The sequence below is a fragment of the Lepidochelys olivacea genome, assembly GCF_965140295.1.
Source record: "Lepidochelys olivacea isolate rLepOli2 genome assembly, chromosome: 5".
Classification (NCBI taxonomy): Eukaryota; Metazoa; Chordata; order Testudines; family Cheloniidae; genus Lepidochelys; species Lepidochelys olivacea.
In genome coordinates, this window is record NC_140415.1 from 63,928,014 (window position 1) to 63,953,421 (window position 25,408).

Below are 25,408 nucleotides of genomic sequence, written 5' to 3' on the forward strand. Positions count from 1 at the left end.
TAGCACTTTTTAAAGTTGTTGTTTTATGCTTCTCTGCACACCCGGACAGATGTCACTGTATTACTTTATATTCTGTTCACAATTTTAAATTTTATCTTCTCAACCACAAGGGAAAGAGAAAATTTATTTTTAAATGGAAGCTTACATTTTTAAACAAGCTCCCTGAGTGTAGTAAGCAGAGACTAAGAAGGAAATAAAAGAGCATATATAAGTAATTATTTTACACCAAAATCTAAACTTTCAAATTTTCATATTAAATATTGTATTTCAGGCAAATACACGTTTTCTAATTTTTAACCAAACACACAAAAGATGAATAAGAGGCAAATGTTTGAAAGAACCCTTTTTAGCACTGTGTTTTTCATTACTGTTCAAATGTACTCACCATGTTTCTGCTATTGATGTCTCCTAAATAAACCACAGCGTTCATCTGAGGAGCCCACGTCTGAATTTCTCTTTGCCAAGATGTCAAAGTAGAAAGTGGCACTACCAGCAAGAAAGGCCCATACAACTGATGTTCATGAAACAGGTAGTTCAGAAAAGAAATAGTTTGTATTGTTTTACCCAAACCCATTTCATCTGCAAGAATACAACTGTTCCCTCTGCAAAATGAAAGAAATATAAAAAAAATTATATATCATACTGCTAATCACCAGGATAAAAATTACATTCCTTTAAGCATTTATGAACAGAAGTTCATGGATGTTTTGCAAGATTTTTCAAATGTATATCCTATGAGGAAATTTAATTAGCTCACAGATTATGAGGACTATTGCTTATAACTGTATATTCAGCAATAAAACAAAGAATGTTTTCATACTACCAATTCAGAAAAAAATGTTTACAAACTTTTTTGTAATGGTGGTTCCTTGAGATGGATTGCACATGTCCATTCCACTGCAGGTGTCTATGTGCTCCAGTGCACAGTTGTCAGAATTTTCCCCTTAGTGGCACCGATCAGGGCAGCACAAGTGCCCTCTGCTGCCTTATGCACAGGCATAAAGGACGGAGCCACCCAAAACTGCCCTCAGCTCTCTCCTACCGAAAGACTCAGATAGAGATGGGAAGGAGGGCGGATCATGGAATGGACATGTGCAACACACCTTTAAGAACACTCTGAAACCTTTAAGAACAACAGTTATGGAAAAGATAGTAACCATTTTTAGTTCGAGTGACTGCACATGTCCATTCCACTGTAGGTGACTCACAAGCAGGCTCAACTGGAGATGATTTCAGAGTCTATTTGAACAGGGACTGGAGGCCAACTCATCCAAAAAGCATACCTAGATTACTGAAGGATAGAGTAGTGAGAGGCAAATGTGTGACATGATGAACAGGTTACCACTTTGCAAATATCTAATATGGGCATATCAGCCAGAAAAGCCACAGAGGTTGCTTGGGATCTAGTCGAATGAACCAACACACTATCTGACAGCTTCACATTAGCCAACTGGTAACACAGTCGAATACAGCCAAAATCCTTGGTGTGGACATAGGAATGCCCTTCATTCTGTCCGCAAACGTAATGAATAATAGGGAGAAAAACCCGAGAGGTTTAGTCTGTCCCAGATAAAATGCTAAAGCTCTTCTATCATCCAGACAGAGCGCATAGTCTCTCCTCCCCTTTACTACTTACTATCAGTTTTCATATTAACCCAGCAATACTCTTACCCCTTTCAGAAAGAATGTCCCTACAGAAATAGTCTGTCCAAACCCTTTAAAAATCTTTCAGCCATCAGGTTGGAAAAGAAAACGGTTACCCAGAGATGGGTGAAGTGCCAAGATAGATGCTATGTGTACTCTAACTGAGCTAATCACTAATCATTGATGTTTCAGGGACTGAAAGTAGTCCAGTGTGTGCTGAATAGAAGCAAGAACAGGTGGAAACCCCTTTCAGTCTGGAACAGGAGGAAAAGCTCTTCCATTTAGCCAGGTAAGTAATTCTAGCAGATGGTTCCTACTATTCAGCAGCATATTCTGAAATTTTCTAGAGCAGGACTCCTGCCTAAGTTAAACATGAAACCTCCCTGCCGCCAGGTGAAGGGCCTGAAGACTGGGGTGGAAGAGGTCACCACAATTCTGTGAAATCAAATATGCATGGTGTGGGAGAAACAGTGGGGGACTAATTGAGAGGCTTAAGAGCTGTGAAAGCCACACAGTGGCAACCAGTGTAAAATGGGCCTCATCCTGCTTGATCTGGGCAGAAGATGGATTGGGGGTGGAGGAAAACATACAAAAGATCCTCTGACCATGACAGTAAAAAAGCATCCACTAACAAACCTGGACTATGGGCCTCTCAGGAGCAAAACTAATATATTCTGTTGTCTTTTGTTGCAAGCAGATCCACTGGGGATCTCCCAGAGCAGGAAAATTACCCTTGCTATATCTGGGCAAAGGAACAACTTGTGGTAATTGACAAACAACCTGTGCACTCTATTCTGAGCCCCCCCAGGAGGCAGGTCACCTTCAGAATTGCTGATGCAGAAGTCCCAGAGTAGGATTGCTTCCTCACAGTGTAAAGAGGACCACCTCCGCTCCCCATCATATTGGCAGTCAACACTAACACGTTCCTTCTGCTGACGTGAGGAAGGAACAACATGCAAGCTAAGTGGATATCTCAAAACTCCCTGATGTTTATGTCTAGACTGAGATCTGGGATAGACCAAAGACATTGCATCTGCAGGGGTCCCAAGTGAGCCCTTCATCCCAGGTTCGAGGCATCCATGCCTAATGTGGCACTGTATGGAATATGGGTGACCATTTATAATATTATTGATATCAATATTACAAAATCACAATGAATCTTATATAAGCATGTAAGGTTTCAGTGGAAAGGTTATGATTTGTTAAATATGATAAGCTCATTTATATGTACCGTCTCTGTTTTGTGAGTTATACATATGTGTAGTATATTTGTATCTCAAACTTGTGCTGTGTATCTGGGCGACATCCCCAGACAGATTGGCATCAGCATTATCCAGCCTGCTTGATGGCCCATCAAGGACAACCAGCAGTACAATGAACCCATTGAGAGAAGCCAGGGGCTAGCCTATGAGTCAGCAGGACATATAGGAACATGCTTATGGATAGGGGACTCTATGTACTCTTCAGTGCCCATGTGCTGTGAGCGAGCTTATGTTTGGGGCAAAGGATGTACAAGTCACACGGCAAAGGATATAAAAATGCAGCTACATCATCTCCATTTTGTCTTCAATCTTGCATCTCACCTTTGGAGTAGCTTCTCTACAAACTGAAGCTTTGAACAAAGGACTGATGGACCCATTCAAGCTTTGGATGTGTTCCAGAGGGACTTCATAAGCCAGAAAACTCACCAATTCTGCTAAAATGCTGATATATAGACTTGGAAATCATATCTATGTACCTCATTGCTTTGGCCATTTAACAACTCTCTTCTCGTTCTTTTTTTTTTTATAATAAACCTTTAGTATTAGATACTAAAGGACTGACTGGTAGATTGGTATGATCCAAACTAGTATTGCTCTGGTAATGTGGCTGGCCCTTTGGGGATCAGAAGAACATTTTATATAGTGAATAGAGTTTGAAGTAACTTCTCACTATAATGGACCTATTTGCTGATTGGGAGCCAGAGACTGGAATGCAATAAAGGGGACTGTGTGAGTTCTTTTTTTTCAGATTCTTGATAACCAGTGTGGGGAAGCAGGAGCACAGTTTGTGACTGGTTAATGAGTCTAACTACAACCACCAGTTTTGGGGGAATCTGCTCTCCTTTTTCCAGCCTGCCCTGACTTTGGCATTTTCAGTGTGGGCTACTCTTCAGGTACCTCATGTCACACCTACGGTGAAACATTGTTGAGGCAGGCCAAAGGGAACTCCCTTGCAGACATTGGTCAGATCTGTCCACCAATCTAGGGAGGATAAAATCCAATTCCGTATGTGCAGTAACATCTATGTGATGCCTCCTTGGTGAATACACCTCAGCCCATCAACCAGCCTTGAAGGAGTCTGAAACAGCCTGGCATATTGGACTACATAAACGCATGCTGCCTTGTGTGCCAGCAGCCTTGACCAGTTTCTCACCATGATGAGGAGATAAACCTTTAAGTCTAGAATGAAGTTTTGCATTGAATGAAACCTGGCCTGCAATAGTAAGGCCCTGGCCATTGTCAAATCCAGGACCACACCAATAAATTATATTTTTTCAACTGGAAATGGGACTGACTTGTCTGTGTTGATGAGCAGTCTGAGCGCATCGAAGCTGGATCAGATTATATTTATGCTGAACCACCTCACTGTGACCTGGATCAACCTCTTATACCAATCATCAAGGTAAGGAAAGACATCCCCTGACCACCAGGGAAATGCTGCTACCACCACCATACACTTTGTGAATACATGCCAGGCAGACAAGAGACCAAAGGGGAGCACTGGGAATGGATAATGGTGACTGCTGACAGTGAATCTCAGAAATTTTCAGTGGGTCTGATGGATTGTCACATGGAAGTAAATGACCTTTAAGTAGAGAGCAGCATACCAATCCCCTGGCCTCAGTGAAGGGATTATGGAGGCCAGAGTGACTGAAATTTCAATTTTTTTAGGAACTTGTTTAACTCCCTTAGATCTAAAATAACCCGGAGACCCCCTTTTGCTTCCGAAATCAGTAAGTATTGGACATAAAAACCCTTTCCCTTGAACAAAAAAGGGACCTTTTCTATAGGTTCTACAAGGAAAAGTGATTGTATCTCTTGAAGAAACACTGCCTTATGAGAGAGAGGTCCATGAAGAGGGATGGGGAAAGGAAGTCTGTGGAAATAAACTGGAGTGTATATCCACCGTGCTCAGAACCCACCAAATTGTTGTGATGTGGGTCCAAGAATGATGGAAACAGGACAGGCAGTTTGCAAAAACTGGGAAAGAAAAAAATGGCACTCTTTAAACTGGTAAACTGCTCTCGACCCACCCATCGAAACAAGCTCTCAATTTAAAGGACATTTACTTCCATGTGACAATCTTGGAGTCACCATTATCCCAGTTCCCAGTGCTCCCCTTTGGTCTCGTCTGCCTGGTATGTATTTACAAAGTGTATGGCGGTGGTAGCAGCATTTCTCTGGTGGTCAGGGGATGTCTTTCCTTACCTGGATGATTGGCAATAAGAGGTTCATCCACGTCACAGAGAGATTGTTCAGCATAAACATAATGGATGATAAGCTTCAGAGGGGTAGCCATGTTAGTCTGGATCTGTAAAAGCGGCAAAGAGTCCTGTGGCACCTTATAGACTAACAGACGTATTGGAGCATGAGCTTTCGTGGGTGAATACCCACTTCCTTGGATGCATGTAGTGGAAATTTCCAGAGGCAGGTATAAACATACAAGCAAGAATCAGGCTAGGAATAACGAGGTTAGTTCAATCAGGGAGGATGAGGCCCTCTTCTAGCAGCTGAGGTGTGAACACCAAGGGAGGAGAAACTGCTTTTTAGCTGGATAGCCATTCACAGTCTTTGTTTAATCCTGAGCTGATGGTGTCAAATTTGCAAATGAACTGAAGCTCAGCAGTTTCTCTTTGAAGTCTATAATGGATGATGCCATCTGCCTTAATAAACTGGCAGATGTAGATGGTGGCTATGGGTGTCTTTTGTGACCTCCGCTTCTTCTCTTTGGCAGATCCTAGGCTCAAGGGGCAAACCCCTGAAAACACTGGGACTGGCGAGGTCAGAACACCCTCTGCTTCACTGCAAGGGTGCAAATGTGCAGGGATTTCAGGATTCCTCTCATCAGTTTTTTGTGATAGGAGGGATGGCCCTTCAAATTGGGGTCCTGGACTGTTGGTTGCACTTCTGGAGGGAGGCCAGAAGAGCATAACCAAGATGAGTGCCTCCTCGTGATGGCAGAGGCCATGGCACGACTGTAGACAGCGTTGGATTAATGCAGGAGCTTTAGGGGCTGCAGCCCAGGGCCCCGGAGTAAGGGGGATCCTGGCGCAGCAGGACTCAGGCAGACTGCCTGCATGCCATGGCCCCTCGCCACTCCCGGAAGTGGCCAGCGCTGACACATTTCTGCGGCCCCTGACAGGGGGCGCAGTGGGGAGGCAGCTCTATGTGCTGCCTATGTTGCAAGCACCATCCCCACAGCTCCCACTGGCTGGGAACCAATGGGAGCAAGCACCGCCCCCTGCACGCCAGGAACCAATGGGAGCTGTGGGGGGCAGCGCTTGCGGGGGTGGGCAGCGCATGAAGACATGCTATCTCCTCCCCCGCCAGGAGCATGCAGAGACATGGCAGCAGCCAGCTGCTTCCAGGAGCAGCATGGGGCTATGGCAGTCAGCCAGCCTGCCTGAGCCCTGCTGCGCCACCGGCCAGGAGCTGCCTACAGTAAGCGCCTCCCTGGTAAGCTGCCTATGGTAAGCGCCACCTTTAGCCCCCTCCATCACCAGCCTGGAGCTCCCTTCTGCACCCAAACTCCCTCCCAGAAAGAAACTAATACAACAGATGTTCTAAGGTAAGAAGTAGTCTATTTTGAATTAACTTAACTATATTCTACATGTTTTAAGACTGAAATGTAACCACAGAATGGCTTTATGTTAATTGAAAGGCAAGTTTAGTATAGCGTTAATAACCTCGATGCCATAATTGTGATCATTTTGTTTTAAAATTAGGAAAAAGACTTACAGGGGCCACACAAAATCTAATAGCCCCAGGTCTGCAAGAGAGTTAATCTAGCCCTGACTGTAGAGGCTGCTGCATCCTCCTGCAGAGCTGTTCTGGCAACCAATTTGTCTTCCTTGATCAAAGTCTGTAACATCCTGTTTCGCATCATCTGGGCGCTTGTCCTGGAACTTTGGAACTGTATTTCACAGGATGAAATCGTAGTGCCCTAGAAAACTTGCCGGTTTGCAATATGAAGCTGTAATCCACCTGCAGAATAAAACTTCTTCCCAAATAAGTCCAGCTTTTTGGCCTCTTCATTTTTCGGGGTTGATGCCTGATGACCTTATCACTCTCTCTCATTGGCTGTCAACACTACAAGTGAGCCCAGAGGGCAATGACAATAGAGGTGCTTGACCCCCTGACAATGGACACAGCATCTGCTCTCCAGTCTTTTTGTAGTCAGTGACAGGGAAGCTGGGGTCTGCCAAAGAACTTTGGTAGGCTCTAAAACAGCATAGGACAGATATTCTAGCTGAGGTCGCAGATGACAAAATGAGATTTTTCCTGAATCTCCTCACGGAGAATGTCCAGGGCCACAGACATCCTCCTCACCAATTCCTGATGAGTCTTAAAATCATCAGGAGGCAGAGAGATAGGTTCTACCACAATTGCCTCATCAGGAGATAGAGGGAAAGGATGACAACAATACCAGGGACTGGTCCAGTTTCCACTGCTCTCGTGGATACTCGTGAGAGGTATCCTGAATGTGCTCAGTGCCAGGCTTAGTACCAACACTAGGATGTTTGTGGCATGGATGTTCCTGATTGCCTGTAGATGGAGCCAGCTGAGATGGATGTGGGGACACATTCGATTTGAGGAGAATCCCCATTGGTTCCAAAATGGCCCCTGGTATGGCCCCGATCCCCAAGTGTATTTGGCTCAAGGGTCGTTTCGGTAAGCTCCTAGCTGAAATTGAGGCTGAAACCAGGGAAAACAGGTGGTATTCTCTTGATGGTGAGACTGGCTAGGGACACACAGGATTTCACTGCAGAGCCTGATGAAGAAAAATACTCTTCTTGAGACCATGGTGGGCTTGTATAGTTCGGTACCGGAGAGGACGGTTCAGACCCGGGGAGATCACCTCGATTTCCCTAGACAGTACCATCTTGATTAGTACCCTGATGGCCAAATCAGTTGGATCTGCCCAGTGCAGAGGTGAAGCTGCTAATTCCAGTATCTTGGGCACCGGTGCCAGGCAAGACTCCTGAATTGCCAGTGACAGCAGCACCAAGAGGTTCAACAACGCTCTTACAGCCTCAAATGCCTCAGGAGTAGATGGTTCTGGGAAAGTACTCTCCAGTACTGGGGAGTAAGGTGATCCCAATGATGGTGCTTTGAGAGCCAGTCTCAACAGGCCCATACTGGGCTCTGGAGTCAATGAACTTCCCTGCTTAGAGTCCTTAGCACCCTCCCGAGTCCTTAGATGACCTCAACCTCTTTGCTTCCTTCCAAGATCCTGGTATCAAGTCCAATTTACAGTGCCTCTTCCTTGATAACAGCAACACCGATCTACCGCTCTGTGCTGGTAATGCCGAAAATGCACTACTGGTGCTGAGCAACGACAGTATCTGGATTGAGGTAGATGGTTGTGGTAGAGGACATAGTGCCGATTCCAGCAGCAGATTTCAGTCTAGTTGCCCTGTCCTTTTTGGAGCGGGGCTTAAAGCCCTTACAATCAGCACATCTGTCACTCAAATGAGCCTCCCCCAAGTGCTTAAGGCAGCTGGATAAGGATCACTCTTAGGTATTGCCTTACCACAGGAGTGGCAAAGCTTGAAACCCAGAGAGCACGACATATCTCCTGTACCTTGGCCGGTATCCACACAGGGTGCCAGATCCACACACAAACACAATTTAAAAAAATATATATATATTTACTTACTACTCTATTAAACTATATTAATAATACAGGACTACAAAAGGTACTATTTACATGCTTGACTAGAGACTTGCAGAAGGAAAAGGAGCTCTGACAACCAACATGGGCAGTGGGAAGGAACTGAGCGGGGTCAGGGACAGCTCAGCCCTTTATGCCTGAACATGGTGCACGAGACCTCAGAGGGGAAAACTCTCTGACAGCGTGCATTGGAACACAGACACCTACAGTGGAATGGACATGTGCAATCATTCAAAGAAGAATCTTAATTACTATCATTACTGCAGTTTGAAAATCCTTCATTAATCAAATGGTAAAAAGGGACCCAAGATAAATGTTGTTCTATATAAAGCTACTAAATAGTTCCTGTGCATGAATTTTAAAAATAAACTTCCATGTGTGATATTTGAGGGTAACGTAGTTTATTTTGTATTTCACCTACGAACACCAGAGGGAAAAAGGAAAACCAAAGAAGTCTTGCCTGTACAAATCAACTACGTGCTAAACTTGTGTATTTGCAGGTGAAAGCAATCCCTCTCAAATCTTTACTGTACAATTTACTACTCCAATGACAAAATAATCCATTCTGCTAAGGTTTTATGAATTTCTACCATTTACAAGTACTAGAAAAGCATCAGACTTTCAGAACGTACTTACTTGCACCAGGAGTGAGCGAGCCAGTTTAGTCCATTTAACTGATAGTCTCTTAACTCTAAACCTTCATGGCCACCAATATATGATGGTTGCTTCTTCAGTGCAACAAACCTTGGCCTCTGTTTTAAAACCTATCAAAGTGATATTGAACATTAGCCCTACTACTGAATGTTTTAAGATTCTAAATATAATTTTACTGAAGATGCAGGAGAAAACGGAAAATAATTTAAATTATGTTTATATACATTACTATATTAACTTCTAAAAGTTAACATAATTTCACTTTCGAGTGAAAATAATCACAATGGGGACATTTGTCTGCTTAGAACTAATAAGACCACTGACTCAAGTTATATACCTTAACAGTCATTACTAAACTAAACAATTTTAATATTTCATTCTGTGATCTGAAAAACTTTATAATGTATACCATCCCTAATCCAGGAACAAAACAGCCAGCTACAAATATTTTTATTGTCTCAATTCTCAGACGTCTATGAAAATTATCTTAAATCTCACTCACCTTGCAGTCCTTAAAAGGAGTTGTCTTGGATTGATTTCTGCTAAAATACTCATCGATGCATGACTGAAATTTTTTGGCAATGAGAGCACCATCTTCCCAGCTGCACTCTGAGTAAGGGAGACCCTGCCACTTGCAATAATAATCTGGATAACCTGCTGCTGACTTCTGATTTGAATGAGCTGTAGAATACATTTGAAATACTTCATCAATAATTTTGATTTTAATGAGACATTTATTTAATTTTTGTGACACAATAAGTGACAAAGTGCTCAGAATTAAAGAACCCATGATTAACCTCCATCCTAATTTATATCCATATTATTTTAGTTTGAAAGTAAAATAATTAAGAATTCTAATAAATTTATTATCCACAAATATATAATTTGGAGAATTGGGTCTGAATTCAACAAGATGAAATTCAATAAAGACAAGTGCAAAGTACTTCACTTAGTAATTAAAAATCAAATGCACAATTGCAAGATGGGGAATAACTGGCTAGATAGTACTACTACTGACTAGGGTCTGGGGGTTTAGTGGATCACAAATTGAATATGAGTCAACAATGCAGTGCAGCAGCAAAAAAGGCTAATATTCTGGGGTGTATTAACAGGTGTGTCATATTAAGACATGGGAGGTAATTGTCCCAGTCTACTCGACACCGGTGTGGCCTCAGCTTGAGTACGGTTTCCAACTCTGGGTTCCACATTTTAGGAAAGATGGGGACAAACTGGAAAGAGTAACGAGGAGAGCAACAAAAATGATAAAAGGTTTAGAAAGTTTAGACTCATGAGGAAAGGTCAAAACAGCTGGGCATACTCAGTCTTGAGAAAAAAAGACTGAGGGGAGACCTGATAAGTGTTCGAGTATGTTACAGGCCGTTACAAAAAGAACAGCGATCAGTTGTTCTCCATGTCCATTGAAGGTCAGATAAGTAGTAATGGGCTTAATCTAACTCAAGGGAGATTTAGGTTAGATATTAGGAAAAACGCATTAACTACAAGGGTAATTAAGCTCTAGAATAGGCTTCCAAGGGGGGCTGTGGAATCTCCACCATACAGGTTGGACAAACACCTGGGATGGTCTAGGTTTACTTAGTCCTGCCGCAGCACAGGGGGCTGGACTTGATGACTTCTTGAGGTCCCTTCAAGCCCTACATTTTTAAGAATCTATAAAAATAGAAGCAATGACAGTATATTATCCTTATTGTTATTTCCAGTCTCCAATTTGTCACTTACCAATTATTCTCTCCACTATTTGATATTGTTTATGAAGATCATCTGTAAGTTCTTGCTGACAGTTATAATATTCCACATCTTCTGGAGAAGCATTTTTCAGCCTGGAATGGAAATTATGAAAATAGTAATTACATTGTTTCATTCTAAAACTAAAACAATTTGACAGTCCAAAAGCTTTCAGTGTAAGCACCAAAGGAAAGTTAGAGGGAAAGCTTCTGTGAGAAAGGAACTAAAGGATATCTCAGTGGAGAAAAAACATCTGCTACAAAAAATTCCTTATCTGAATTAGGTGCCCTCCTGACTGGAAGCTGAGAAAAAACTACTGAGAAACTGTACTAGTGTCAGCTACACCTGATAAAAAATAATTAATATAGGTATAATACGGAATGTCCACTCCCAACAGTTAAAGTATTTTATTTTGTAGGACACTTTTTTCACTTAATGAGAACAACACTTGAAGGGGGTTAAATCTAGGGAAATCCATCTCAACCATTCCTAAAAGTAATGGACAAGAACCACCACTTTTCATATAGGACACTGAATAACCCACTGGAAACCAGCGTCAAAAGAAGGCAGTAGAAGGTAAAGATTTTCTCCAAACATTTCGTTCAGGACTTCTAACAACATTGATAAGAGAGTGCTTGTTGATCCAGACAATGGGCAGAAAAATGAGAAAGTAGAACTGGAAAGCCTAGCAAAGTGAATAGAATTAAAACTTCTAAGAAAAAGTAGTAAGTATCACTGTGGAGAATGTAATGAACAGTTCTGTTAAAGTACAATGGTCAAGAAAAGCAAATGGTAGGCCATTTGAGTAAACAGTAAGCAATGCATACTGTTTATTGTGTAAATATTTTATTTATACTATGCATATTATAAACATTTAAGAAAAATAACTTCCAAACAGCTTAGTTATTTATTAAAGGCATGATCCTGCAAGATGCCACATATCATCATTCACTCATGAGTAATGAAGTTGAGGATGCTGTACACCTTGCAGGACCTTAAAATGTCGAGGCGGTTTTAACAATAAAAAGATTATGTATTATCTTCTTGCTGAACACACACTATGGAAATATATTCTCATACGGAGATCAATCCCCTTACAATACTACATAAGCACAAATGCTGGTAAAAAAAAAAATCTGTATTATGAAAGATGACTATCGATAACATTCACCATCGTTTTGTTTCCTGATCCTTTTTCTTGTAGTTGTCCAGTTTCTTCATTCCTTTAACATTCTGCTGCTTCAAGGTTTCTTCAGTCTCCCATGTGTTATGGATATGAGACCAGCCTTTCCATTTAATTAGATACTGTGTTTCTCCCGGCTCCTTCGATTTATCAAACCCTGCATTTGGATCACCGTCTGCCTCAACTGCATAGATGGTGGTTGTAGCACCAGTGGCTGAAAAGGAAATCACAAGAGAAGTTTTAATAGAGGATAAGTACCAGTGAATCACCTAACAATGAATTTGATATTAATATAATTCAATTGGTAATTTTTTATAATATGAGCATTTATCAACACATGATCAACTAGTTCTGTAGTTCTCTTCCACCTAGTGTTACTTGCGTAATTCTGCTGCAGAAGTATATGCCAGTCAATAAATAGTCTCAAAGACTTGATTTAATAATAAGACAATGTAACCAATAAAACTGAGCATCTAAATTAACTGAAGGTGAAAGGAGAGTGGATGAAAGAAGGGGTAGACAGCCACCTTACAAATATCTAAAATAAACTGATAGACGAGAACTGACAAGCTTGTCATGACATCTCATGACAGAGAACATCAATCCCAGCACTCAACGGACTTTTTTATGGAACATTAGCTGCTAAGAGGGAGCAATCATCATAACTAACCTATTGCATGCTACCAAAATTCCAGCAACACCACATGCCTAGATATTCTGATGATCCAGGAAGAGATGACAAGGTCAAATTCTGCCAATGCCCACTTGTCTACCGTGACTCTGCAGTGTACGACTACAATTCAATCATAGATGTGACTAGTTGAGATAGGAACACCCATGCTAGCGCTAATTTAGCAAACAAGGCTAAAAATTGCAGTGAAGATGTGATGATGGTGGCTTCAGCATGGGCTGTACATGTTAGCACAGGACCTGTGTACATACTTGCATTGATCACACAACCATTTGCATACAACTTGCTTTGAGAAATGCAAACCACATTGTAGTCATCCACCATCTGAATCTCCACCAATATAGCGTCAGTGAGGTCAGAAATAGGTGGCATGATAATCCTACGGCCAAAAAGTGTTATTGTTAAACAACAAACATTGACAATGGGACTCATGGATATGTTTAATATCTGAAACTACATTTAACGTTTTTGTTAGTTTGTTTTAAGTTGATGAGATTTCATGTTGTTGATGTCGTTTTAAAACCTTGGAGTAATGGGATAATGATGATGATAATGACATGGAGAAAAAACCAGGAACAGAATTTCTTATGGTGAGAGCTGTCAGACCTTGTCTACACTGGTATTTTACTCACTGAGGTGAAATTTAGACTCCACTGAAGTCAATGGAAATTCTGCCATTGGCTTCAATAGGCAAGGATTTCACCTCTAATGTAGGCATAATTTTCACCAATGCAGCAAAATTTGCACCAAGGTAAGATGGACCAATGCAGCTACACTGGTAGATGACATTCCCGAGAAGACAAAGCCCTACTTTCTGGAATACCAGAAGCAATAAAAGCTTCATCGCTTGGGATATCAAGGCCAGGTCTACACCACAAACATTTGTTGGCATAGCTACGTTGCCCAGGGTGCAATGAGGTGCAATTTGCAACCAAGATAGCTGTGCTGGCGAAAGCCACTAGGTCAGTAATACACAGTTATACAATAACACAGTTATACAATCAAAATTGCATTTATTTTGCTTGGAAATGGTGGGGCAGGAGGACTGGAATAAGCAATGCTTGCAAAAGCAGAGTGCCAGCAAAGCACTTCTAGCATAGACTTGGCCAAAACCAAGACTGTACAAAGCTCTAAAGAATACACTCTAAGATGGTCAACCTGGGGCTCTGGTGCCATGCGGCTCTTCAGAAGTTAATATGTGGCTCCTTGTATAAGCAGCGACTCCAGAGCTGGAGCTACAGGTGCTAAACTTTCCAGTGTGCCAAGGGGTGCTCACTGTTCAACCCCTGGCTCTTGACACAGGCCTTGCCCCTACTCCACCCTTCCCACCTCCTCCCCTGAGCCTTCTATGCCCTTGCTCCGCTTCCCCCACCCCAAGCCTCCTGCATGCCACGAAACAGCTGATCAGGAGATGCAGGGAGGGAGGAGAAGGTGCTGATCAATGGGGCTGCAGGTGGGCGGGAGGTGCTGAGAGCGGGGGGTGGAGCTGATGGGGGGCTGCTGACGTATTACTGTGGCTCTTTGGCAATGTACACTGGTAAATTCTGGATCCTTCTCAGACTCAGGTTAGCCACCTCTTCCTTAGAGTATCACAGCTGGCTCCACAGAGAGGATAACATGCCCTAAAATTGGCCATTTTCTAATTTAGTTCTGTTATTTCCAAACACACTTGATAAGCAAAGTAGTCAGTTGTTTCTGTTAAAGTGAACTATCAGCAGTGATTAGCAATGGAACTGTATCAACATTTGTCTCTCTGATATGAATGGGGCAGTTTAAACCTCTATAAACATAGTTTCACAAAATCACAGAAATGTAGGGCTGGAAGGGACCTTGAGAAGTCATCAAGTCCATCCTCCTGTGCGGTGGCAGGACCAAGTAAACCTCGACCATCCCTGACAAGTGTTTGTCCAACCTGTTTTTAAAACCTCCAATGATGGGGGTTCCACAACCCCACTTGGAAGCCTATTCCAGGGCTTAATTACCGTGGCAGTTAGTAGGTTTTTCCTAATATCTAACCTAAATCTCCCTTGCTGCAGATTAAGCCCATTACTACTTGTCCTACTTTCAGTGGACACAGAGAACACCTGATCCTCATCCTCTTTATAACAGCCTGTAACGTATTTGAAGATTTATCAGGTCCCCCCTCAGTCTTCTTTTCTCAAGGCTAAACATGGCCACTTTTTTTTTTTTAACCTTTCCTCATAGGTCAGGTTTTCTACACCTTTTATCATTTTTGTTGTTCTCCTCTAGACTCTTCCCCATTTGCCCCCATCATTCCTAAAGTGTGGAACCCAGAACTGGAAACGGTTCATAAGCTGAGGCCTCACTAGTGCCGACTAGAGTAAGACTATTACCTCCCATGTCTTACGTAAGATACTCCTGTTAATATACTCCAGAATATTAGCTTTTTTTTTTTTTTGCAGCTGCATCGCATTGTTGACTCATATTCAATTTGTGATCCACTAACGTCTCTAGATCACTGTCAACAACCATTTAGCCAGTTAGTCCCCATTTTGTAGTTGTGCATGTGATTTTTCTGCCCTAAGTAAAGTACTTTGCACTTGTCTTTATTGAATTTCATCTGGTTGAATTCAGACCAATTCTTCCCATTTGTCAAAGTCATTTTGAGTTATAATCCTGTCCTCCAAAGTGCTTACAACCCCTTCCAGCTTGCTGTCACCTGCAAATTTTATAAAGATAGTCTCCACTCCATTATCCAAGTCATTAATTAAAAAACATGGAAGAGTACCAGTACCAGGACTGACCTCTGCAGGACCCAACCAGACACACCCTCCCCGTTAGACAATGAACCATTGATAACTACTCTGAATATAGTCATTAAACCAGTTGTGCATCCACACTCATAGTAATTTCATCTAGATCACATTTCCCTAGTTTAAATATGAGAATGTCCTGTGGGACTGTGTCAAAAAGCCTTACCAAAAGGCTTCAGGTGGTTAGTAGACTCACTGAACCTCAATGCGTTCCAAAGCCTTCTTCACAACAACAAAAAATATGAAAAAAAGTTTGGCTTGTAGAAACTAATAAGGTGGAAGGAAGAGTGTGCTGGAAAGATTCTGGTGCACTTCAGTTCACTTCAAGCCTCAAACCTAAGCAAGACGAGGTTAATACATTCCATATTGGGGCAGAGATGGGAATGTTTTTATACGTTTTCTAAAACAGAATGAAGGAATTTAACTTCATTAAAAGAAATTTCTATAGAAGTACAACCTGGTCATCTTAGGTAAGAGACGCGTAATTAATGTACAAGTGTAGGCCCTGATTTTGTCAACACAAGTACATCTGAATATAGGTGAAACACTGAAATTAAGAAAGAGTTGATAAATTTGAGTTTTTTAATTCGAATCTAGAATCAGTTGGGAGAAAAGATGGTTTATCCATTATATTACAAAAAATTAAAGCCTCTTATTATACAATAGGCTTCAGAAAAAAATAAGTGTTTGGGTATAGAGCTAGCTGAAATTATTTATCAGTGTAAGGAAATATGGAGATGTGGACAGATCTTCCACTTACTTACAGAAGAGTTAAATATTCTCATAATGAATATGCTCCCTAAGTTTTCGCCTCTCATGGGCCAGTTTTTCCAAAATGAGGCATAAAGTTATTTACATTACTTTAATGGAAAGATGCTCCTTAGGGTTACATTCATTAACATTTTGTTTGCCATAGGGGTGGTATTAAATTCCAGCTCCAAATTATTAATATTGGGATGTTCTAGTTCAATCCTTTTATCATCAGTACAATGTGTTTTGACATCCTTTGCACAGAGAGACAAGGTGGGTGAGGTAATATCTTTTTTTGGACCAACTTCTGTTGGTGAGAGACAAGCTTTCAAGCTTGCACAGAGCTCTTCTTCAAGTCTGGGAAATGTACTGAGTGTCAAATACACTAAGTGCAAGTATGCTAAATACAAGGTGGAACAACTAAAGAGTGTATTTAGTTGTGATAGCCCGAGTATCTTTCCCAGACCTGAAGAAGAGTTCTTTGTAAACTTGAAAGCTTGTCTCTGGTCCAATAAAAGATATTACCTCACCCACCTTGTAGCTGTGTTGGTCCAGGATATTATAGAGACAACACCCCTACAAACTGTACACAGGATAGATCAGGTTATTTTAGCATATTACAGTTTATATTTTACTTATGTTTAGTTTAAATGACACATAGGTTCAGGACAAGAGTGGAATATATTTCATAAATGTAAGACTGTACCATTTGTATTACATTTAGGCCATGGAGTTTAAATCAGTTATTCCCTTTGCAGTGAAATTTTACTTTGTTTTGGAGTTGCATAGAAAATGTAAACCAGATTGAGCTGGTTTTGAATATGGTTTGGAAGAGCACTAATAATGCAAACCTTTGATCAAAAGGAAATTAATAAATAATTTAATAGACCATATAAGTATCCATTCAGATATCACCCACAGACCTTTGAAAATGAAGATAGAGAACCCATATTTGAACTTACATTTGGTATATCTTTGATTATGAAGTTTATTGTTTCTTTATATGTTTAGGCTCATCCAATTAGGAATGCTACTGTATATTTATAATTTAAATAATTTATAAAACAGCACATATTAAAATGTAAGGGGACAGGAGCAGTGGTGAATTTCTGGTGTGGATCAAGGTTATTCACTACATCAGCAGTTCTCAAACAGTGCGTCGTGACCCCATTTTAATGGGGTCATCAGAGCTGGCTTAGTCTTGCTGGGTCCCAGGGCTGAAGCCAAAGCCCACGGGCTTCAGCTCTGGGCGGCAGGCCCCAGATTACAGGCCCACTACTTGGAGCTGAAGCCCTCAGGCTTCGACTTTGGCCCCTTTGCCCAGGGTGTTGGCTGAAGCCCTCAGGCTTTGTCCCCTGTTCTCCTGCCCCACCTTGGGCAGCAGGGCTCAGGCAGGCTCAGGCTTCAGTCCCCTCCTCCTGGGGTCGTGTAATAATTTTTGTGGTCAGATGGGGGTTGCGGTTGAATGAAGTTTGAGAACTCCTGCACTACATACATGAGCTTGTGAATTCCCTTTCAAAACGGCCTATCTAGTCTGAAGAAAAAAGATTTCATGATATTATGAAATTGTATTTTCCCCAAATTCTTAATACTTCACTACCAAAGAGAAATAATTCACAATGTGTTTTAAATTTAATGTATGTTTAACATTATTTTGGGGGAACAGGACAAACATAAAAAAGTTATGCACGCTATATATTTTTTGAAATGTAAAAGTGTTTTTTTCTTTAACTGTAAGTTACAACAAAAGTTTTAAAAAGAATTTAAAACAGGATTATCAAAAGCTCATTCTGGACAGAGCCAAATTGCAATTTTAATTATGGCTGTGGGACAGGGCATAAATATTGAACTCCATATACTACCCTCATAATCAACATGAAATTCCCACTAATATCAAAGGAAAGTTTGCACAAAAAAAAAGTGTAAAATATGTATTTTACATCTTAACTAAAGTTTTAGTTATTATTTATCCATTATCTTATTGCCACATTCAGCATCACTCAGTGGGGAAGTATGCTCACCTCTATGACCATCATTCTTTCTAACCTTCCCTCTTCATCCTCTCCCTCCCCCCTCTGCTTTGTGGCCATATCAACACCAGGAAGAATGGTGTATTTTAGCACATGTTAACTAACACGTTAAAATCTTAATACAGACAGGGTAAGTTGTGGTTTTAAAATGTTAGCTGGTGGAGATCAACCCCTAGGGCTGAGACTAGGGTTTCCTTGACCAGATAACACACATTGAAAAGGACATTTTTTCTTAGACACCTGAATTTCTTTCCCTGAAGCAACTCTCAATTCCCACTTCCAATGGTTTCATTCCTACACCCTTCTCCATTTTACCCCCCAAACTACTAAGCAATTCAACAGTTAACGCAGATACATAAACCATTATCATTACACTGGGGAGCTAACATCCAAACTGTGTGCAAGCACGCATGCATGAGCAAGAATACTCCATTTGTTTACTCTGAATTCAAATTTAGGAAGTTATCTTTGCATTTATTAAGCTAGAAACTGGTTTTTAAATGAAAGTTTAGATGCTGCAGAAACTGAAACAAATACATAAAAGTTGTAAAAACTGCTCTTGGATCCACTGTAGCATTTTGAGAATATAGGTCAAAAATACCTCCTTTTCGTCCAAAACGACTATCCATAAACTTTTCTATAGTTTCAAATTCATCTTCTTCAGGTTGTGGGACATCCTCTCCACAGACTTCCAGCAAGTCATCTGAATCTGTCTTTGTTTCTTCAGCTTCTTTGTAACTAATATTGACTGTTGCCTGGCGACGAGACCCTCTTTTATCATAATCATCATCCTCATCCTCATCAGATGAATCAAGTTGCCTCTTTTTCTGTCCTGCACTCTTTTTCCCACTTTTTGGCTTAATTCTTAAAAAGAACAAGAGTTGACAAAACAAAGATGTTTTCAATACAGAAATACCCACAAATGTTCTGCCATTTCTTACAGAGTATTAATATTTCACAGTGATTGTTCAACTGTACCACACTCAATTAGATAATGTAGGGAAAAACATTCACTATGACTCACTGCTGTGATAACATCTTTTGTAACTTCAAAAAACAACTTCCACTCTTGGGATACAGAACTCTACTAATAAATAGTTACATTTGGATTTGAGCTTAAAGAGAGAGAGAGAGAGAGAGACAGACACATTCATATTCCCATCAGAAATCTTATAACAAAGTATCTTAATTTCCAGAATTCTTACCTGCTTGGAGGTTTCCTACTTTTCACTTTATTTTTTGGCTCATAGTCAGATTCACTCTCTTCACAACTGCTTTTCTCTCTCTCCTCCTCGGATTCAGAATCTGAACCAGTCCCAGAGACAGATCCTGATCCAGACATTTGCCAGTCTTCACTGCATACATTGAAAGGCAGAAAAGTCAAGAATTAGAATATTCAGCATTACTGTGAAGTCCATATATATGAACGCCAGCAACTGGAATAATCTTGTTGACAGAAATAAATATTAAGGCAGTTAATAATTCAGTGTCATTAAAAAGACAGAAAATATTATGAAAACTCATCGATCTCTCTACTGCCATGAACATGGATATTGCATCTGGAAGCATGGAATACCATCCAATTTTTGAAACCCACCCCCCCCCAAGTCAGATGGCTTTTCATTAAGCAGTAAATCAGGAAGTAATATAATGACACCAGAAACACTTTTCTTCACTTTACCTCTTACAGAAACAAGAAAGATTATATTTTCAATGTTCAGTGTTCCAGTAAATGGATAATTGTTCAGGAGTTACATGAACTTTTAACGCTACAGTGTTACATGAACCTACTATAATCAGGGTTTCTTCCATGGATATTAATTCTGGGCATCCTGACAAACTGATATGTAGGTTGGCAAGTGGCTATTTGGACAAAGAGACAACAGCTATGAACATTTGTCTTTTAGGGCTCAATATTCTGTTTCAGGAAACATGGACAGAGGTCTCTGCGTATTTGGTAAGATAATTACATACAAATGTACTAGTTAAAATTAAAACAAAACAATTGTTTATATTAGATTATTAGATATATAAATTCAACAACAGTTTTTGGTTTTACATACTCTAAAATAGATTTCTGTGAATTTTTAAACGACAAAGGATAGGAAAAAAATAAATAACTTTTGTCAATCACAACCAAAAAGAACTAAACATACAAAATTACACACTAATTTTAAAAGAGAAGTTTTTTGTTTTGTTTTTAAAGAGTTCATGAAAAGTGCCAGATTGACAGTCCTAGAAATTGAAGAGGTCTATTTTCCACAGAAACTATATCACACAGGCAATGGCAGTACAAGCTTCCCTACACTGCACCTCTAACCTTCCTCAACTCTGACCAGGTGAAGGGCATGCTTTTTGGGGTGATAGGATAGTTCTAATTTCCATAAGTCATTCAATCCTTGGTTGCTGTACTGAGATCAATAAGACTGCCAATTAATGTCAAACATGATGGTCATTTTTGCCCTTGAGATTTCAAAAAGATGACAAATTGTAACAACTTTGTCACTAACTGCTTAATTCCAACTAGTGACCTGGAGATAAAATTACCTATATAGCCTATTCCCAACTATCTTGGCCATATATAGATAATGTTCAGGATAGGATATTCAACAGGAAAAGTAATGTTACAACTAATACACTCCACTGTAGATTCTACAAAGCATTGCTGGAGATGCTTTTGAACAGACACGGTCAATGCAAGTGTACCTGATGCAGGGTATTTTACTAATTGGGGAATTTAAAATTCTGTTTTACATATAGGACTCAACCTGAAATATATGTTGCACCTAAACATCTATGTATTAGAAAATACCCCAACATTCTAATCAAAAGAGAGAAGTGATAAAATCAAGTCCAAAAACCAACCTGAAGTCAGAGTAGAACTGAAATACTTTTATATATTAGATGAAGTATATATAAATACTAAAATATGCAAGCAGGAAAGACATTTTTATATAGTATTCTTATATGTAAAATATCCTACTCTTTATGTTTTTTTCTCTTGGTCTCACTGGATGAGTCATCCAAAGTGTCTGCACTACTAGAGGAATCCTGCAGAGAAAGCAAAGAATATATAGAATTCATTATCAAATATTAAAAGAGCAGTGCAACTGTTAGCGATCTGGCTTCCATTCTTGAATTGGTATAAATTTATTTTTCATGTTTGATTCCCTCTCCTTCAGTACACAATGATGCACTGAATACGACTAGGGTTTCCATATTTTAGTATGATTCAAAATCTATCACAATTGTTTATGCATTCACAGTGCTCTACTAGAATATCTTTTTGAAGACTACTGTGCCTCCATGAAGCACATTTTTAAAACTGTCATAAATTAGTTAAAACGAACTTCCATCAGGAGACTGAAAATCTCCTCTGTAGTTTACAGATGAGCCCTGTACTAAATACTACCTTTGTACCTACTCAGGCCCTAGAATTGTTTAAACCGTTTTTTAAGAAAGGCAAAAATATATCTGATTCCTCACTACCTTTACTCTCCAAAAAAATGGATGGATCATATCAACTCAGACTTCCCTAAAATAATTTTCACTCAGGCGGAGAACAGTTCTGGAAAAATTTCATCCTGAAAAGAAACTTTTAGGAAGAACCATTTAGCAATAGCTGTAAGTTAAGATTTTCTAAGTGTTTACAAGGAAAATCTTAATTTACATTTCCCATAAAACTAAAACAGTTAAAAATGAAAACAACTGTGTACAAAAACAGAAGTCCAGGGTAACAGAAGAAGAAAATGGAGAAATTATGAGAGAAGATACTTCTGACCATAGTGTTTAATTATTCTTTAGAAGTGAATAGAGATGTCCACAAACTTTTTTGTTTAACAGATAACTTTCACCCTCTCAACCTCAATAGTATCCCCTTTAAACATGTGCTCGCATCCTAGATTCAAATAAAATCAACTGTTCAGACTTTAAAACCTTCTATTTTGTATTTGAATAATTCTAAAAGCACTACAACAAGAAAATGAAAGTGATTCCTTGGAAAAGACTACAAGTTTAGGCCAAGGTTTCTCAAACTTTTTTTTTTTTTTTTTTTTTTTTTTTTTTTAAAATAGCGTGGACCATGTTCTCACAGGGATTGGCATGGAGCTACATCTCCTCCCATTCACTACTGCATAACATACTTTCAGAAACGACAGCAATTGCTTAGATGGAAAAGTAATATTTGGAAAGTACTTTTATGCTTTTAAGTAATTTAGAAGCTGGAAACACAAATGAGAGCCAGTAATACGTGACTTGCCAGTTTGGTCAATCGATCACAATTTGACAGCATCTGGCTAAAGCTTTCTAAGAAAGGTAATTTCTTCATCACTTACTCAAATATACAAAATTAAAAATGATTCAACATTTCTCTAGAAGAGCAAAATTCTCTCCTGAGATGTGTGTACACAATGCTTATTGCCTTCAAACAGACTTTCACAGATACATATGGAGTGAGCTAGGACACCTCTATGTTTACATTTAAAGCATAGATTCAGAATAAGCTATTCACCTCTTCTGACCCACTGTTTGATGAAGCTGCTTTCTGCTGCTGCTGCTGCTGCTTCCTGAGCATTGCTGATCTCTGTACAGCCAAAATACTTGGATTTGATTTCCAAAACTGAAACAGAATTCAAATAGAAGAGTCATGCAATCAAATACGGTGGAACTTTACAATGATTTAATACAGTCAAATTCCCAAACTGAAGTTTTGCTAATAAAAGTAACTATTTTCAGTTTAAAGAATGAGGAGAATGTTTCAATTTGTTACAGCACTTTAATGCAAAATGTAGCATGCTTTACAGTAAATTTAAGTAAGAACCCTTAAATTAGCACAAAAGAATACATATGCTATAGTCACTGCTAACACATTTCAATTTTAAGTTGTTATAACTCAGATAATTTCAATAAGGAATGTAGTTAATACAATTGTCAAATAATTTTGCTTCATATGGAAGCATTGCAACACTTTAAAAAATGAATGAAGAGGAAAAACTGAGTTTTAAGCAGAATTATGTTAATTAATATTCTGTTATATTTATTATACTTTCTTTCATTCAAGGGGAGTCATAATACTTACAAATATTATATATTACACACAGAAGGAACTAGAGCAAATCTGAGGTTATTTTATCCCACTGGATATGCTCAGAAGTAATTTTCTGAAGAATTTAGATTTTCTTCTGAAATTTTGCAAACTTCTTCCTCATAGAAGACTGACTACATGCAAATTTGAAGTTTTCCAGTTCAACAGTTTATCAGATAACAGCAAGCTAAAGTATACAGATATGATTTTCAAAAATGAATAGAGTTAAGAAAGGATTTAGTAGCGTAGAAGCCTAAATAAGTGGCCTGATCTTGAAAAGTGGACTATTAATCTACTACAATCAATACGAGCAGCTGGGAGCTCAGCCCTTTTGATAATCAGGCTATTTAGGTACCCTGGTAAGAATTTAGGAGCATAATTTCGGGTATCTATTTCTGAAAATCTTGGCCTTAATATTTTCCATGATATTCAAGTCATGGTATGCAGATATTTTACTCATCAATCCAAGCTCAAATCCTAACAGTTTAACAAGTCTTTCATTCCAGTTCCTATTTATAGCTTATCTAGAGTGAAAATAGCTATAGGAGATAACCACACAAAGTCGAATATCTTTCACTGGAATGTTTATTTGTGCATTTTACCTCAGCTCCACCAATTTTTGGTGGTTTTGCTTGAATTTGTTTCTTCTCTCTAGATGTGTCAGACTCTGATTCTGACTGACTGCCTGACTCTGAACCAGAGTCAGAGTCACTGCTACCTGACTGGCTGCTACTTCCATCGCTACTGCTTCCAGAACTTGAACCAGATCCAGAACCTGATGCTGAACCAGAATCGTCATCCGACTGGCTGTAATTAGAAATAAAAGAATTATGGAGCATTTTGAGTAGTAAAATAAAATCAAAGTGAAGTTAGAAATAATTTAGCTTCACCTGTAAAATTAATTGTGAAATTAGCCAAGCATGCATATAATAGCCTACTCTTAAATAACACACTACATCCATTTATAGGACTCCATGCTGTGATAACTGGGAGCACTTCACAAGTTGGGTCAATTAACAACATATCCATAGACTATGCTCCTCTGCAGCCCACAGCTTCAAAGAGAGACGTTAAAAAGACTTTGCCAGTTGATTAAATGTCCACAGTTTTACTTTCAAAGGTGTGGGCAAAACAAACTTGCCTTGCTTATCTTTATAAACAGGGCCAAATTCAAGGTAAGAGGTATCCATCTATTCCCTATAAGAGGAAATTGTATATTGGTGAAAGCCCTACACCCAACTTCCATGAGGTTCAGCTTTGGGACAGGTAGCTTTCTTGTCCAGTGTAGGTTATACAATGAGTTCCGGATAGACACACATAGTATGATTTTCACCCTGCAGTTAATTAACAGCTGATGCACAAAGAAGAACTGAGATGGAAAGAAACGGTCAGAGATAGCCCCTCCTCTTTCCAGACAGCCAGACAACAGGAAAGGAGAAAGGGGTCTGATAAACTCATAGCTATTACCCAAACCTCGTATAAAAGTTTATGCTTCAAGCAAGGACCAGGGACAGCAGCCTGATATAGGACAGTTCATCCAGTCCAGGCAGGCAGAATGGTAATGGCACTGCATTTCACAACCATATCAATTATTTATTTGTTTGTTTTAAAGAACACCTATTTAATTTCTGTATCACCCATCACTCTCAGGTGAGAGAGAGAACAATAAATATGCTCTAAGACTGCAAAGAGGTCTTCCAGCAAAAGAAGGACAGAATAGATTGTCTTTCCTAATATTTTTGAAGTAAAAAGAAAAAGAAAAAACTTTAAAAAAAACACACATATTTCAGCCCTTCTTTGTATTTCATAGAGAAACCAAAATAGGACAAGCTATCAATTTAAACAAAATCCTTTGTAGGTCACATTTCATGCCTTGTGTTGTAAATCTGGACCTGGTGATTTATACAAAGACAGCGTTAT

The 25,408-nt window shown here is 39.6% G+C and overlaps 1 protein-coding gene across 2 annotated transcripts in view; it reads right to left on the reverse strand.

Annotated features, from left to right (window-relative positions):
* Positions 1 to 25,408, reverse strand: part of CHD1 (chromodomain helicase DNA binding protein 1) — a 91,362-nt gene that overhangs the window by 33,817 nt on the left and 32,137 nt on the right. For both annotated transcript variants that reach the window (XM_084627976.1, XM_084627977.1), the window contains 10 exons: positions 24,091 to 24,295; positions 22,916 to 23,023; positions 21,389 to 21,456; positions 19,611 to 19,760; positions 19,007 to 19,269; positions 12,149 to 12,374; positions 10,972 to 11,072; positions 9,737 to 9,915; positions 9,217 to 9,344; positions 386 to 602 (listed from right to left, as the gene is read on the reverse strand). In XM_084627976.1, coding sequence (XP_084484102.1) covers positions 386 to 602; positions 9,217 to 9,344; positions 9,737 to 9,915; positions 10,972 to 11,072; positions 12,149 to 12,374; positions 19,007 to 19,269; positions 19,611 to 19,760; positions 21,389 to 21,456; positions 22,916 to 23,023; positions 24,091 to 24,295 — 1,645 coding nt within the window. The remainder of the gene's footprint in view (positions 1 to 385; positions 603 to 9,216; positions 9,345 to 9,736; positions 9,916 to 10,971; positions 11,073 to 12,148; positions 12,375 to 19,006; positions 19,270 to 19,610; positions 19,761 to 21,388; positions 21,457 to 22,915; positions 23,024 to 24,090; positions 24,296 to 25,408) is intronic.